This window comes from Bison bison, unplaced genomic scaffold (assembly GCF_000754665.1).
Source record: "Bison bison bison isolate TAMUID 2011002044 unplaced genomic scaffold, Bison_UMD1.0 scf7180017864370, whole genome shotgun sequence".
Lineage (NCBI taxonomy): Eukaryota > Metazoa > Chordata > Mammalia > Artiodactyla > Bovidae > Bison > Bison bison.
Genome location: NW_011494942.1, coordinates 11,704,071 through 11,719,579, shown reverse-complemented (window position 1 = coordinate 11,719,579; position 15,509 = coordinate 11,704,071). Strand labels below are relative to the sequence as shown.

Below are 15,509 nucleotides of genomic sequence, written 5' to 3'. Positions count from 1 at the left end.
TTTTGATACCAGTCAAGTAACTTTAGTCAAATTAAGAGGAAAGTGTTTAAATCTTTCTTTTTCAGCAAAGAATCGTGGAATTGCCATTCCAGTGGATTTGGACAGCCAAGTGAATACTCTTTTCTTGAAGAGTCATTCAAATATGGTGCAGAGAGCGGCCATGGGCTGGAGACTATCAGCTCGCTCTGGACCACGCTTTAAGGAAGCTCTTGGAGGGCCTTCTTGGGATTACAGAAATATTATTGAAAAGTTACAGGTACAATAAGAGCATGAAATGACATTAATATTTTCTAAATTATAATTTTAATATATGTGGCCACATAAATAAACTATGGTTAAAACTATTAAATTCTAGTTGGGTACAAGGCTTTGCTTTCCAATGTCCAACCAACATTATCCTTTTTAAAACATTGCTTCCAGATAGAAGTTGTTGGGAGTCTTTTTCTTTTTTTCTTTTTGAGTAGGTATTATTTAATGTGCTCTGACAGTGAGGTTGGAGAAGGCAATGGCACCCTACTCCAGTACTCTTGCCTGGAAAATCCCATGGACGGAGGAGCCTGGTAGGCTACAGTCCATGGGGTCGCTAGAGTCGGACACGACTGAGCGACTTCCCTTTCACTTTTTACTTTCATGCATTGAAGAAGGAAATGGCAACCCACTCCAGTGTTCTTGCCTGGAGAATCCCAGGGACGGGGGAGCCTAGTGGGCTGCCGTCTCTGGGGTCGCACAGAGTCGGACACAACTGAAGCGACTTAGCAGCAGCAACAGCAGACAGTGAGGTAATGGGTCTTAATATCAAAATAATAACTGTAATACATTTTGTGGAATAATTTACTGTAAAGACCCATGTAATAAATATTTCACAACCTTGCTTCAGTTCATGTCTCAATATCCTTTTATATTTCTTTGATGAGAATGGTGTGAGCACCTTTACTCCCAAATTATTTGCATAGTATCCCACTCCTGTGTTTGGCCTGGACATTCTGGGACACTGAGTAAAGAGAGGCATTGTATTAATCTACCCAGACTGCCATCACGAAATACCACAGCCTGGGTGGTTTAACCGACAGAAATTTCTTTCTCACAGCTCTGGAGCTAGAAATTCAAGACCAAGGCGCTGGCAGCTTTGTTTTCTTGGGAGGTCTCTCTCCTTGGCTTGCAGGTGGCATGCGTGCCACCGTACCCGCATGTGGTCTTCCCTCTGTGCACACACTTCTCTGTCCTAATTGCTTCTTGTAAGGCCACCGGTCATTTCGAAGTAGAGCCCCTCAATATGAATTCATTTTACTTGAATTACCTCTTTAAAGGCCCTGACTCCAAATATAGTCACATTCTGAAGCATCGCTGTGTATGTGCTGTGTGCTCAGCCACTCAGTCGTGTCCGTCTTTGCGGCCCTGTGGGCTGCAGCCCTGCCAGGCTCCTCTGCCCATGGAATTTCCCAGGCAAGAATACTGGAGTGGGTTGCCATTCCCTTCTCCAGGGGATCTTCCTGGCGCAGGGATTGAACCCACGTCTCTTGCATCTCCTGCATTGTCAGGTAGATTTTTTTTTTTTTTTTACCACTAACACCATCTGGGAAGCGTCAAAGCACCAGGATTAGGGCTTTATCATATGAATTTTGAGAGGGACATAATTCGGCCCATAGGAGATACCTTCCCACTCACATAACCAGTGGAAGATGTCATGGTACAAACTGGAGTATGGCTTGAGGAAAGTTTTTGGCATGGAGAATGGTCACAACATGAACTGGAATAAATATTATAAGAGGTAATGAGTAGATTACTTGGTGAAGATTCAGAGTTTTAATAGATGAATGTAGTTGCCCCCATTTGACACAACCTAGAGAAAGCCCGTGCACAGCAATGAAGACCCAGCAAAGCCAAAAATAACTAACTAAATAAAATTATAAAAAAAATGAAGGCAAGGTCAACAGACCTGTTGCTTCTTAGATGGAGATAGAGAGGGAGCATGAGGGACATTGAAGAGGCATGATGATTGGAGACTAGGTAACATTATAGACCCTGGACTGTCAGAAGGAAGGAGAGAATACAGTAATAGGATGTTGGCTGTGCTCAATGAACACACAGTGAATTAGATTTATTGGCTACTGAATGTACTGGAAAGTAGGTCTATATTTGGAGGTAAGAGTTGGTTGGTGTTGCTAAAAGAAAGAGTATGCTGCTGCTGCTGCTAAGTCGCTTCAGTTGTGTCCAACTCTGTGCAACCCCATAGACGGAAGCCCACTAGGCTCCTCTGTCCCTGGGATTCTCCAGGCAAGAATACTAGAGTGGGTTGCCATTTCCTTCTCCAATGCATGAAAGTGAAAAGTGAAAGTGAAGTCGCTCAGTCGTGTCCTACTCTAGCGATCCCATGGACTGCAGCCTACCAGGCTCCTCTGTCCATGGGATTTTCCAGGCAAGAGTACTGGAGAGGGGTGCCATTGCCTTCTCTGAAAAGAGAGAGTATAGTGATAGGAAAAACAAAGAACATTTTTTTAGGCTGCCAGAAGTTGCAGAATGGCCAAATAAAATGAGGGAAAAAAGGCACAGTCAGAAAGGAGGCAAGCAGGTTTATGAGAGACAGGGGAGCAGACATTTCAGAGGAGAGATTGTCATGTCAACCAGCATAGAGAGGGCATGCTTTCAACTTATTTCAGCATAGTCAGTTACATTCATTGGATAAATATATATTTGATGAACACTGTACCAGCCACTGTGTTAAGTACTGGAGATAGAACCATGAGGTCTGTGTCCTCATGGAAAATGCATTGTAACCCATTAAGTAAATGATATAATGTTAGATAATTAAAACTGCTGTGAATAAATCATGATAACAGTATGATGGAGAGTCACTGGGAGAGTGATCCTGTAGTGAGGGAGTGCTTCTCCACTGAAGAGACATTGACACCCAAATGAGGAGGAAGAGTCTGGAGCTTTATGGGAAAGGAAGAGTAAATGCAGTGATGCTTTGGCAGGAATGAGGTTAGGGATTTGAGAAACCAAGAGAATCCCATTGGGGCAGATGGGAGCAAAGGAAGACAGTATTATGAAATAAGTAGCCAAATCGCGTAGAGACTGCCATGCATGATAAAGTGTTTGGCTTTATTCTAAATGTGATGGAAAATCATTGGGGATTTTTAGCAGAAAATAGGCATGACTTGGTTTACCTTTAAAAAAAACACTGTGGATTTTGAGTGGTGAATTGACTATCGGGTCCAGACAGAAGCAATGAGTCTAGTTCATTAGTCATTGCATTAATTCAGGTAAAAGGTAATGGTGGCTTGGCTTAAAGGGGTAGTGATAGCAATGAAGATAATAAATTTTGGATACAGTTGGTCCTAGAGCCATTGGGGCTTGGTGGATGGATGGGAGAGTTGTGGGATGTTGGAAAGAGAAATCAAGGATGAGCCTTGGTATAATATGATTAGATCATTTGCTAAGGTAAGGAAGGATGGGAGAGTTGGAATCAAGAGATTCTGTATGGAGAATCTTAAGTGTGAGATGCCTATGTCAGTATCTATATGGATGTGTCAAACAGACTGACGGATGTATGGGTCTGGGGTGATTTGGAAAGATATCAATGCAGGAAGTATAAATGTGGGAATTTTCAGCATATATATGATGTCAAAACCATGCAATTTCATGAGGTTCCTCACAAGAAACTGTAGATGTAGAAGAGAAAGGACCAGGAATTTGGTAAAGGAGTAGTCAGGACACAGATGGAAAACAAGGAAAAATGTGATGTTACAGAACCAAGAGTAGAAGGTGTTTGACGAATCAGGAACAGTGTGTAAAATGCTTAGGTAAGATGAGGACAGAAAAGTAACCACTGAATTTAGCAACATGGTGGTGATTGCAGCTAACTGGTATTCAATGATTACTAACATTAAGGAGTGGCCAGTACATGTTAGAGGCTGTTTCTTCTTTTTTAGTTTTTTAAGCCATTTTTAAAATGAAGCATAGTTAATTTGGGGGATAGTGAGAGCTTCCCTGGTGGCTCAGACGGTAAAGAATCTGCCTGCAATGCAGGAGAACTGGTTTCCATCCCTGGGTCCAGAAGATCCCCTGGAGAAGGGAATGGCAACCCACCCCGGTATTCTTGCCTGGAGATTTCCATGGACAGAGGGGTCTGTTGGGCTACAGTCCATGGGGTCCCAAAGTGCTAACTGGACATGACTAAGCAACTATTTCACATAGTTAATTTTCAGTGTTGTATTAGCTTCAGGTGTATATCAGTGATCATTTTTCAGATTATTTTCCATTATAGGGTTATTACAAAACATTGTAGAGGCTACTGTATGTATTTACTTTTAATCCTCACAGCAAGCCTGTGTAATTGCTAGTATCATTATCCTGGGTTTTCACATTGGGGAAACAATGAATTAAAGAGATTATGTAGTTGACCCATGATCGAAATAGGAGATAAAGACTCACATCATAGATGCCTGGACACAGTTTGTTTAGAGAATGAAATGAAGTCGAGAAGTAATCTGAAAGAGAGGTATGTTTTAGTGATGTTTTCTTAACTACGGTAACTGTGGTCACATTTGATAACCATATTCTCTTCCCGCCTTTGTATAATATCTAGTTTCCGTTTATGTGATTTTTTTTTTTCCTCCCTGGTAGTCTCTCTCAACTATTATGAGGAATTTCTCAGAAAACTTATTTAGTAATTGAAGGAGAAATGATCACTTTTGCTAAAAGGGAAGGAAAGAGTTAAACAAAAGTTAACTCCTGAAATCTAGTCATAAGAAATCAAGAGACTACCAGGAAGAAAATAACTTAAAAGTATATGCTGAGAGTAACAATAAGCAATTGGCAGTTAGTTTTCTGCTTAACAGAATAAAGCTACAGTTATGGGCAAATAAAGTATTGCGTGATGTGAGTGTTTGCTTTTTTTTTGTTTGTTTTCTTAGTTAATTTTAAAACAAAAAGGGGAGGCTTTCATCATTAAATAATGTTCAATAAATTATCATTGCTTATACTTAATTTAAGAAACATGTCAGTTGACTGCTTTCAGCTATAATTGACAGCAAAAAGTGGCTTAAATAATAAAAAATATATTTTTTCACACTCAAGAAGTCTGAAACTAGGGCTCTTCCTGAGGTGTTTAATTCAGTAGCTTCATTGGTCAGGTTCTCAACCACCATTAGTCTGTTGACTTTCAGCTTAAGGCTGGTTTTCAAAGGTCCTTTGAGGTCTGCCTTGTATTTTGAATTTTCACACTCTGAGGCTATAGAGTGTGTGGCTTTAGAAGCCATAGATAGTTTCTAAAGAATCTGCCCTGCCCACTCCCCAACTCCATACACACCCTCACACTCAGCAGACTTCACTTGATGTTTTATTGGTCAAGATTGTGTCACAGAATCACTCCTAACCAGTTGTTGGCAGGGGAAATGGAATGACCAAGACTGGCTTAAACCAATCAACCTTGACCCTAGGGGAGGCGGGCAGGGGCTCCTCTCCCTGACAGTGTTATTGTCTGACTGAGAAAAAACATGGAGATTCTGTTAGCAAGGAAAAGGATAAGGAAAGGCTACTGGTAGATGATCAATAGTGTCTGTCAAAAAGTATAATTTGAAATACTACTAAATGTCATCGAATCCTTGTGTAGTACTAATACTGCTTCAGGTAATATATCAGGGAATTTCCCCCACTGGAAAAAAATGGTCAGTTTCAGGTGACCAGTGACACATATTAAGTCTTTTTTAGCTGTTCCCTGAGCATACTCTAACTCCAATTTGATGAATACCTGTACTGTCTGTGGGCTTCCCTGGTTGCTCAGTTGGTAAAGAATCTGCCTGCAATGCAGGAGACCCAGGTTCAATTCCTGGGTCTGGAAGATCCGCTGGAGAAGGGAATGGCTACCTATTCCAGTATTCTGGCCTGGAAAATTCCATGGACTCTTTAGTCCATGGGGTCGCAAAGAGTTGGACATGACAGAGACTTTCACTTTCACTTTTGCACTATCTGTATTACAGTCCCAGACACTGCAGTACTTGTAGCAGTGGCTTTACTGACTTTGTATCTTTCCTGTATATTCTTAGAAAGCTATAGCTACCCACTCCTTGTATATCATATAAATGAAAAAGGAGATCCAGGAAGTGTTCAGACAGAAAGCCAGGCTCTGCTTAAAGCACACGCATCCAGTGCTTTGGCAAGTAGGATACCTCTTCTCTGAAAGTCCCACATCTCATTTCTAGTTAGTATTCATAAGCTTGTCGTATTTTAAAAGGATGAAATCTGAGTCAGGTCTTCACATGTCTTCTCTTGTGCTTTATTCCTTAGGATGTAGTGGCCTCCTTGGAGCAACAATTCAGCCCGATGATGCAGGCTGAATTCTCAGTGTTGGTTGATGTGTTGTACAGCCCAGAACTGCTGTTTCCCGAGGGAAGCGATGCGAGAATAAGATGTGGCGCTTTCATGTCAAAGTAAGTGGGTACAGCCGAGATGCTGCAGGTGCTGCCGCGCTGAGCCTGCCTCTGACGTGCCTACTTTCTGACGCTGCTGGTGCCTCACGACAGTCACAGAGCATGCGAAGCGTCTAAAATCCCTGCAAGTGTACTTCCGAAATCATTAGTGTGATTCAATGGAAATTTGGTTTTTGGTGATTTTCAGGTTATCATACTTATTAACATTTACTGAAAATGAAGTGTATCATTGGGCACAAAAATATCACATAAAAGAATATCTTGATTCTGAGTCCTTTCTATAGCTCTATGGTGTGAACTTTTAAAAGATTTCAGTTTAAGGTCACTGATTTTCCTTAAGAGAAAGAGGAGGGAAAGGGAACTAGTGTTTATTGAGGTCTTACTATGTGGGCTATTGTCCTGTGTACGCTTACCCATGTTATCTGTACAAATGCTCTGAGAGATTGGGCCTCATTTTATTTACTTTTTTTTTTTTGTATGTTACTATTTATTTAATGAAAGAAATGAGGATATATAACACATATTCATATATTTATCTGCTATCATTAAAAAACAATGATGGAAGCCTAAGCAATAAAGGCCACTGTGATAATTACTTCATATGAGGATGGAAGGTAGATGTGATTAGGATGAAAGTTAAACTTATCTGAATATATTTTGTATAAGAGCTGAGATCTTTCAATATACTTTCATTACAGACTTGATTTTACATAACTTTAAAATAAAATGAAAATAAAATGATACAGTTAGTAGTATAACAACAAAGAGAGTAAATATGTCAAATGACTTTAAACACAGTAATTTGAATTCAAAGTCTTCAGATCAGATCAGTCGCTCAGTCGTGTCCGACTCTTTGCGACCCCATGAATCGCAGCACGCCAGGCCTCCCTGTCCATCGCCAACTCCCGGAGTTCACTCAGACTCACGTCCATCGAGTCAGTGATGCCATCCAGCCATCTCATCCTCTGTCGTCCCCTTCTCCTCTTGCCCCCAATTCCTCCCAGCATCAGAGTGGCCCAGGTGTGCTTCAGTAACCAGCTGTTAAGTCTCGACCCGGCACTCAGCCATGCTGCTTTGATGATGCTCATCTAAAGCTCTTTCATTTATGTATTTCTCTTAGCATTTTTGTGGTATTGTCAGGTCTACTGCAGTGGGTGTGTTATCCTAGAATATTTTCATTTTAATGGTAATGGAGAAATTCTCAAGGAAATATAAGCAGTTGTGAGACAAAGTTTTAGGTAGCTCCAGAAAGATGCATCTTAATGTTGAGGACCCTTCACTGAATGATTTGTGCAAGTAACTGCATGTTGACTCAAGATGGCCAGGCAGAGGTACATGGTCTCCTTGGGGAGAGAACCTGGATGAAGGATCAGAAGAAGCTGCAACCCCCTTGACCATTATTTATCACAGCCTCTTCTGTATGGTTGAGAATATGGCTAAAATGATCTCAAAGCCTCCTCTATTGACTGTGACATAGTGAGGCAGAAATTGATGAGGGGACACAGGAAGTGTGTTTCTTTCTTTTACCAGTTAAAGTTGGGATTTGGGGAGAGAAAACGAGGTATGGGGTGAGAAGAACTGACTACAGGGGTCATGTTGAAGAGCAGGTGAAATTTCTCCATTATGGCCAGAATCAGGAATTCTTTACTCTTGATCACTGTATCTTAAGAAGCTTGGGAAGAATGGACTTGTCTGGGCACTAACCAGCCTTCTAATAAGCATTTTTAAATGAAGGGTCTAGAGTGTCTGCAAACTGCTGACTATGGAAGCCACTGGAAAAAAAAAAAAGTAGAGGTGTTGTCTAGTATAAAAATAGGGTCTTTGTCAAATATACTTTATCTCCCATGAATATGCTGCTGCTTCTGCTAAGTTGCTTTAGTCGTGTCCGACTCTGTGCGACCCTGTAGATGGCAGCCCACCAGGCTCCCTATCAACGTATATATAACATAGATTAAAAAGTAGGCAATAAACGTGAGAATTTTAACTCTAGGATATTCATATGATGCTATAGCTATATCCCAGAGGCTTGATAGTCTAGACAAGTGATTGGCAAATTCTGGCCCACAAGCCATTGATAATTTTTGCAACTAAAGTTTTATTGAAACACAGCCATGTACATTCATTTACGTATTGTCATCAGTGGCTACTTTCATACTATTACAGCAGAACTGACTAGTGGCCTAGTCTGCATGGCCTCCAGAGCCTAAGCTATTTACTCTTTTGCCCTAGAGAAAAAGAGTTTGCTGATTCAGTGTCAAGAATTAGTGTCAATATGATAACTCTACATGGCTATTAATATGAACGTTTAAATTCATTACAACACAGATAAAATATTTAGTCCCTCAGTCAACATTTGCCACATGTTAAATACTCAGTAGCCCTAGGTAGCTACTGGCCAAGAACTAAGACAGCACAGTTATAGAACATTTCAACGATCTCAAATAAAATTCTGGTCTAGAACTTAAGGATATAGGTGTGTGAGAAGGTGATGTAAAGTAACTCAAAATGTCAAGAAAATATTGACCTGTGCTGAAGATGAAGCAAGTCTGTTGCAATATTAGGTAAATTCAAAGGAGAGAGGGGCTTCCCTGGTGGCTCAGAGGTTAAAGCGTCTGCCTGCAATGCGGGAGACCTGGGTTCGATCCCTGGATTGGGAAGATCCCCTGGAGAAGGAAATGGCAACCCGCTCCAGTATTCTTGCCTGGAGAATCCCATGGACGTAGGAGCCTGGTCGGCTATAGTCCACTGGGTCGCAAAGAGTCGGACATGACTGAGCCACTTCACTTCACTTCACTTCCAAGGAGAGAAGCAGAATGCCATGATACTGAGAATGTATCACAGGTCCTACATTTGGATGGAGGAAGAGAAAGTCACACGTAGTTTAGTGGTTAGAGAAAGGATTTTTATGCAGTTGTATGCGAGTGATTGTAGCATGGCTTGAGGCTCGGGGATATCTGTTTACTTCTTGCATAATTCTGGGAAGAGCCAAGAGTTTTATTTGTAAGGATATCTATTATAATAAAATTAGAATCCAACATCATTAATTGCTGTAGGTCTTAAGTGGGGCTTCTGACTTCCTCAGATGAATTGAATTATTGAAACTTGTTGAGTCAGATGCGTCTGCTGGAGAATGTCAGGGCTAACCCCCAGGAAAGGACCAGATTTCACATTAGTCACGTGCAGTGAGGGAGAAGAAAATAGGTCATTGTGAGTATTGGCTTTTATGGTAGGTGCATGTAGTTCATTAATATCCACACTTACTCCTCCCTTATGAAGGAGAAGCTTAATGTTTCCCAAATTATGGGATGTGACTTATGAAGAGGAAACCATTGATTTGTAAAAAAATTTGGGAAAGAATATAAAATATCAGCATGCATCTCATATAATAAAGGTAACTTTTTGCAATCATTGTATAAATACACTCACATTCATGTATTTGTATGGTGAATTGTTTTGTGAAACTTACTCTTTACTTAGATACAGAAAAAATTTGAAAGCCAAATGATCTAATTCAACCAAACATTGTTTGATAGATGAATGCTTTGTATAAATACCAAGCAAGTGTTCATTTATTCCCACCAATATTTTCAAATCAGTTCAGTTCAGTTCAGTTGCTCAGTCGTGTCTGACTCTTTGCGACCCCATGAATCGCAGCACGCCAGGCCAGTGAATTAAATATTTTATCTAAAGAATTAAAGAAAATAGAAATAGCCTAAGAGAGAAAAATGTCAAAAGAAATCTACAGTGTCTACCAAATGATTTTCATGAGCTTCCCTGGTAGCTCAGTTGGTAAAGAATCCGCCTACAATGCAGGAGACCCTGGTTCGATTCCTGGGTCAGGAAGATCCCCTGGAAAACAGATAGGCTACCCACTCCAGTATTCTTGGGTTTCCCTGGTGGCTCAGATGGTAAAGAATTTGCCCACAATGCAGGATACCTGGGTTCAATCCCTGGGTCAGGAAGATCCCCCAGAGGAGGACATGGCAACCCACTCCAGTATTCTTGCCTGGAGAATCCCCATGTCCGGAGGATCCTGGCGGGCTACAGTCCCTGGGGTCATAAAGAGTAAGACATGACTGAGCAGCTATGGATAGTACAGTCTGTAAAAAAATGACTGAATACCTCTCTTTCAGAGAGGCAAGTTTTTGTTTCTTGCCAGAACGCAATGGCACCCCACTCCAGTACTCTTGCCTGGAAAATCCCATGGACAGAGGAGCCTGGTAGGCTGCAGTCTATGGGGTCGCTAAGAGTCGGACACGACTGAGCGACTTCACTTTCACTTTTCACTGTCATGCATTGGAGAAAGAAATGGCAACCCACTCCAGTGTTCTCGCCTGGAGAATCCCAGGGATGGGGGAGCCTAGTGGGCTGCCGTCTATGGGGTCGCACAGAGTCGGACACGACTGACGTGACTTAGCAGCAGCATCAGCAGCAGCAGGAGAACTTTCGACCAACAAATGTGCCTGACCACATGAACATATAGTGCCCTGCCCAGATGTAACATGTCTAAGAGGAAATCACTATTCCTTCCCAACATGAAATAGGTGTCATTTAAAACTATCATTGCCTATCTACTAACCCAACTCATACATTTTAGGCATCTGTGATCTCCCTTCCTTTTGTTTTTCCACTTCCTGTATGCCATTGTTTGCCAGGTCTTGGCTATTTTATTTCCGTATTGCTTCTTATGCCCTTTCCCCATCTTGTGCCCTGTTCATCTCTTACTTGTTCTCACGCTTCCATGCCCTTGTTCCCACTGCCATCTTTTTAACAGGTAGGGACGATCATACAGCTCCTTTAACACAGTGGTTCTCTATTTTCTATAAATTCCAGACTCTTTAGCATAATATTCCCAGTTCTTTCTTTTCAGACTGCACTTTTTACAGTCTCCTTTTCCATGTCTTTAACTGTCAGCTGGCAGCTAGAGTATACTTATTTCCTGGACATGACATCAGTTTTACTGCCTCTGCCTTTTTCCATTCCCTTTGAAATCACTTCTCTCCACTGTTTCCTGCCAGGTGAAATCTTCATAGTTAAATGTTACATTGTTTCTGAAACCTTCTCTGGTCAGCCCTAGGCAGCTCCCCAACAAAATGTAATGGCTTCTTAGTCCAGTTTATGACTTTTGCCTTTCTCTCTGCTCTAACTTCTTGTAAGACGCAGCTGTGTATAACCTAGGACTCCCTTCATCTGTGGAGGGATGTCCTGTCTCCACAGAGTGGTGCTTCAGAATTTTGACTCTGAAGTCAGGTTCAGTTCAGTTCAGTCACTCAGTCATGTCCAACTCTTTGCGAACCCATGGACTGCAGCAAGCCAGGCTTCCCTGTCCATCACCAGCTCTGGAGCTTGCACAAACTCATGTCCATCGAGTCAGTGATGCCATCCAACCATCTCATCCTCTATTGTCCCCTTCTCCTCCTGCCTTCGATCTTTCCGAGCATCAGGGTCTTTTCCAATGAGTCAGTTCTTTGCATGGTGGCCAAAGTATTGGTGTTTCAGCTTTAGCATCAGTCTTCCCAATGAATATTCAGGACTGATTTCCTTTAGGATGGACTGGTTTGATCTCCTTGCATTCCAAGGGACTCTCAAAAGTCTTCTCCAACACCACAGTTCAAAAGCATCAATTCTTTGGTGCTCAGCCTTCTTTATAGTCTAGCTCTCACATCCATATATGAGTACTGGAAGTCAGATAGACCTGGTCTATTTCCAGATCCCACAACTTAACACTTGTGTAACCGGAGGAAAGTTGCTTTACCTCTTTGGGTCTCTGTTTTCTCATTAGCAAAATTAGCCTGTTAACAGAACCTCACATATGACTTTGGCTTGCTGTGAGGATAAGTGGAGAAAATTCATGGAAAGTGCTCATGCTTCATGCTGACACTTGATAAGTACTGACTAGCTGCTATCTAGTGAAAGCTCACTTTTCCTCGGGGCTCTGTCCCATAGGATTCCCGTTATGTCACTGAAATCAGATCATTCCATTATATTCTACATGGTTTTGTTTTCTTCTAGGAGGACATATCTCATGGGGTTGTTTTGAGAACCAGCTTTTTAACAACATGAGTTGTGTATGCTAAGCTGTAAATTATGATTCTCAGCATCTTATTTGATTCTGAGTTCTTGGAGATGTTATTTAACTGTGACCTCAAATATTTCTCTTGACAGAACTCCACTGCAGAGGTCACCACTGTAAAATTAATTAGAATCTTTGCCCAAATTATAGCAAAAATAGTAAATGGATAGGCTATCTTGAATTTACTTTTTTTTTTTTTCTTCTAATCACGAAAACTGCCAATTTCTACCAAGCCCTAGCCGTGAAAAATAGCAGTTATTATTAGCGGAAACTGGAAGCATCCCATTAGTGCTAAGGCTCCAGTGTTGTATGCTGCAATTATATAGTTACTGTGATATACTACATGGAAAATAATATAGTATTGTATAATATAATAAAGTGTACTATACTGCAGATATTGGTATTTCTTTCCTAATAAACTTGTTTTAGTTCACATGATAGACTTGAAGATAATCAGCGTTTCATTGGTCTTTTTAGAGTATTGTGTCCCACTAAAAGTGTGTTACCTGAATAAACTTGAGAAGCACTGGGGTATACTGACTATAAAGCAAAAGTTTTATAATACAAAGTTTATAAGCTGAAATGTAATTTTAAAACTTTGATGACATGTATCTAGTTGCTTTATACTCTAAAATAATGGTGTGATTATTTTTTCCCTCTGGTATATGATGCTATTATATTAACTTAAAGAGAAATTACTGTCCTATTAAGGCTTAATGTTTTGTTTTAAGGTTGATTAATCATACAAAGAAACTGATGGAAAAAGAAGAAAAATTGTGCATTAAAATTCTTCAGACTTTACGAGAAATGCTAGAGAAGAAAGACAGCTTTGTGGAAGAGGTATTTAAATTTTTTTTCTTGCTATTTGAAAATAAAATAGAATTTCTAGAATACTATAATGAATAAGTTACAGTAGGCTATTATATGATTATTTGTATTACATATTAATAGTGTGTGTACTTAGATGAATTAGATAATTTGAGTTTTTATGTTATTCATCTCTTAATGTTTACTTTTGATTTGAGAAGTAACTAAGATTAGAATGGCCCAAGTATTTGGTTTATTTGTTATTATTATATTTTGTCATGAATATGTATATTTTTCTCATATAGTGTCAATGGACCAAATGATCTTTCTTAAGCATTATTAAGATTTTGTACCAAGTTCTGCTGTGAATTTAAATGGTCTGTGCATTTTGGAATATGTTGATTTTTCATTGTACATATATGTTCATGTCATTTTCTATAATATTATACCCAGTATTGTAAAATAATACTTTTTTAAATAAATGGAACTGTAAGTTTCTATTCTTAACTGTACTAAATATTGCACAGATGATTTTCAGGGAATATCAACTTATAGATAATAATTGTCAGTCTGTTATTAAAAATGACAGCTCAGATGCTCATTAAGAGATAGCTGGCAGCATGTTTAATACCCAAGGTGATAGCTACACTTAAATATAAAATATAAATCTAATGTAGGTTTTTTTAGCTAGCTACCTTTACTGTTTACTTTTATGTTAGGTATCAAACATAATTTATAACATGCTCCTTAATAATTTTTTGTTCTGTTTCTGTAAATATTAATTATCTGGTATGTTTAAGGAAAGATTTTATTTTTATTTATGTATATGCTATCTAATTCCAAAAAGATCGTAGTGGTAGATTTTTTCTTAACATATTTTGGTAGAAAAGAATTACAGTGGAATCTTGGATATTAATAGAAGGGGGATAGCTTCAAAATACAGCATTTGAATCAGTTGTTTGCTTCAGTAATCAAAATGACTTTTGCATTGCATTAGTTCTCATCATCCTTTAAACTATATTTGGGAAACATTAATAAAATACAGGTGGTCAATACAGTTTTAATAAATGTTGCTGTAGCATAGGACTCAAGAAATATGCTTATAACTTTGACTATATGATATGTTCTTAAAAACAATACATAGAATTCCTTGGGACTTTTTGTTTCTTTCTCCTTTGGTACTTCAAACTATTGCTATAGATTGATATTGGCTGAAGTATCAGATCCTAAAGTGGAAAAAATGAGGTCATATGAATTTTTTACAGATGAGTGAAGTTTATGATAACAGTTATTTGTGCTTAACAGAAGATATGTGATAAGCCTTTCAATTTTATATAATAGATGATTATTGAATTACTATAAAGGAAACTAGGAAAGAAGTCAGGCAAGATTTTACTGTGACTAGTCAGGAGAATTTCAGCACATCTCCCAAACCACTGTACAATAATTCATGCTGCTGTCTGGGTCTCCCTAACACTCCTAGGGCCATCACTAACTAGCTCAGGCTTTCATCTTCTCTTGTCTAGAAAACACCAGTGCCCAGTTCCCTGAGACCTCCTTGAAGGGAGGCAGGGCTGCTGTTTTCAGAGCTCCAAGGACACTATTCCCATCAAGTATGATGTGAACGGCGCCCCCAGGACACGGTCCTCAGGGAAGGGGTCAGCTGAGGCTCTTTAGGCTCATTCACTCAGGCAGCTCACACACACTGTGAGCAACTATTAAGTGGTGGCCCTAGTGTCTGGGCACTGGGGAGATGGAGACCAATGGCACAGCTTACTCAGGGCCACCACGGAGTGCATTTCACATGCTTCTGGGGTCCTGTCAGTGTCTGCAGAGATCACAAGAGCCTTTCAGGAACCTTCAGGGGCTTTGCACACTGGGTATTACAGGACCCCCTCTGCCTCCCCCGCTACCCTTCCTCATCCATTAGCCTCCAGAAACCTGTCCTTCTTAGGGTGCCTGCAGTGTCCTGCAGGCTTTTTCAGCACTGAGCCTTCCCAATCTGGAATTGGGATTGTTAAAATACAAATAAGCCTCAATACCCCCAGTGTTATCTTTGTGAAGGAGCTAATGAGGAATACTTATCAACTGTTTTTTCCAAAAGTGATACTTTCTCAATAGAATTAACAAAATACTATGTACCTCTCTCTCTTTTTTTAATTAATTTATTTTTTATTGAAGGATAATTGCTTTAAAGA

General features: G+C 40.0%; 1 protein-coding gene across 1 annotated transcript in view; it reads left to right on the top strand.

Annotated features, from left to right (window-relative positions):
• ITPR2 (inositol 1,4,5-trisphosphate receptor, type 2) overlaps positions 1 to 15,509 on the top strand; it is a 586,895-nt gene that overhangs the window by 314,360 nt on the left and 257,026 nt on the right. Inside the window, exons 35-37 of the mRNA XM_010856005.1 lie at positions 66 to 256; positions 6,289 to 6,431; positions 13,236 to 13,344. Coding sequence (XP_010854307.1) covers positions 66 to 256; positions 6,289 to 6,431; positions 13,236 to 13,344 — 443 coding nt within the window. The remainder of the gene's footprint in view (positions 1 to 65; positions 257 to 6,288; positions 6,432 to 13,235; positions 13,345 to 15,509) is intronic.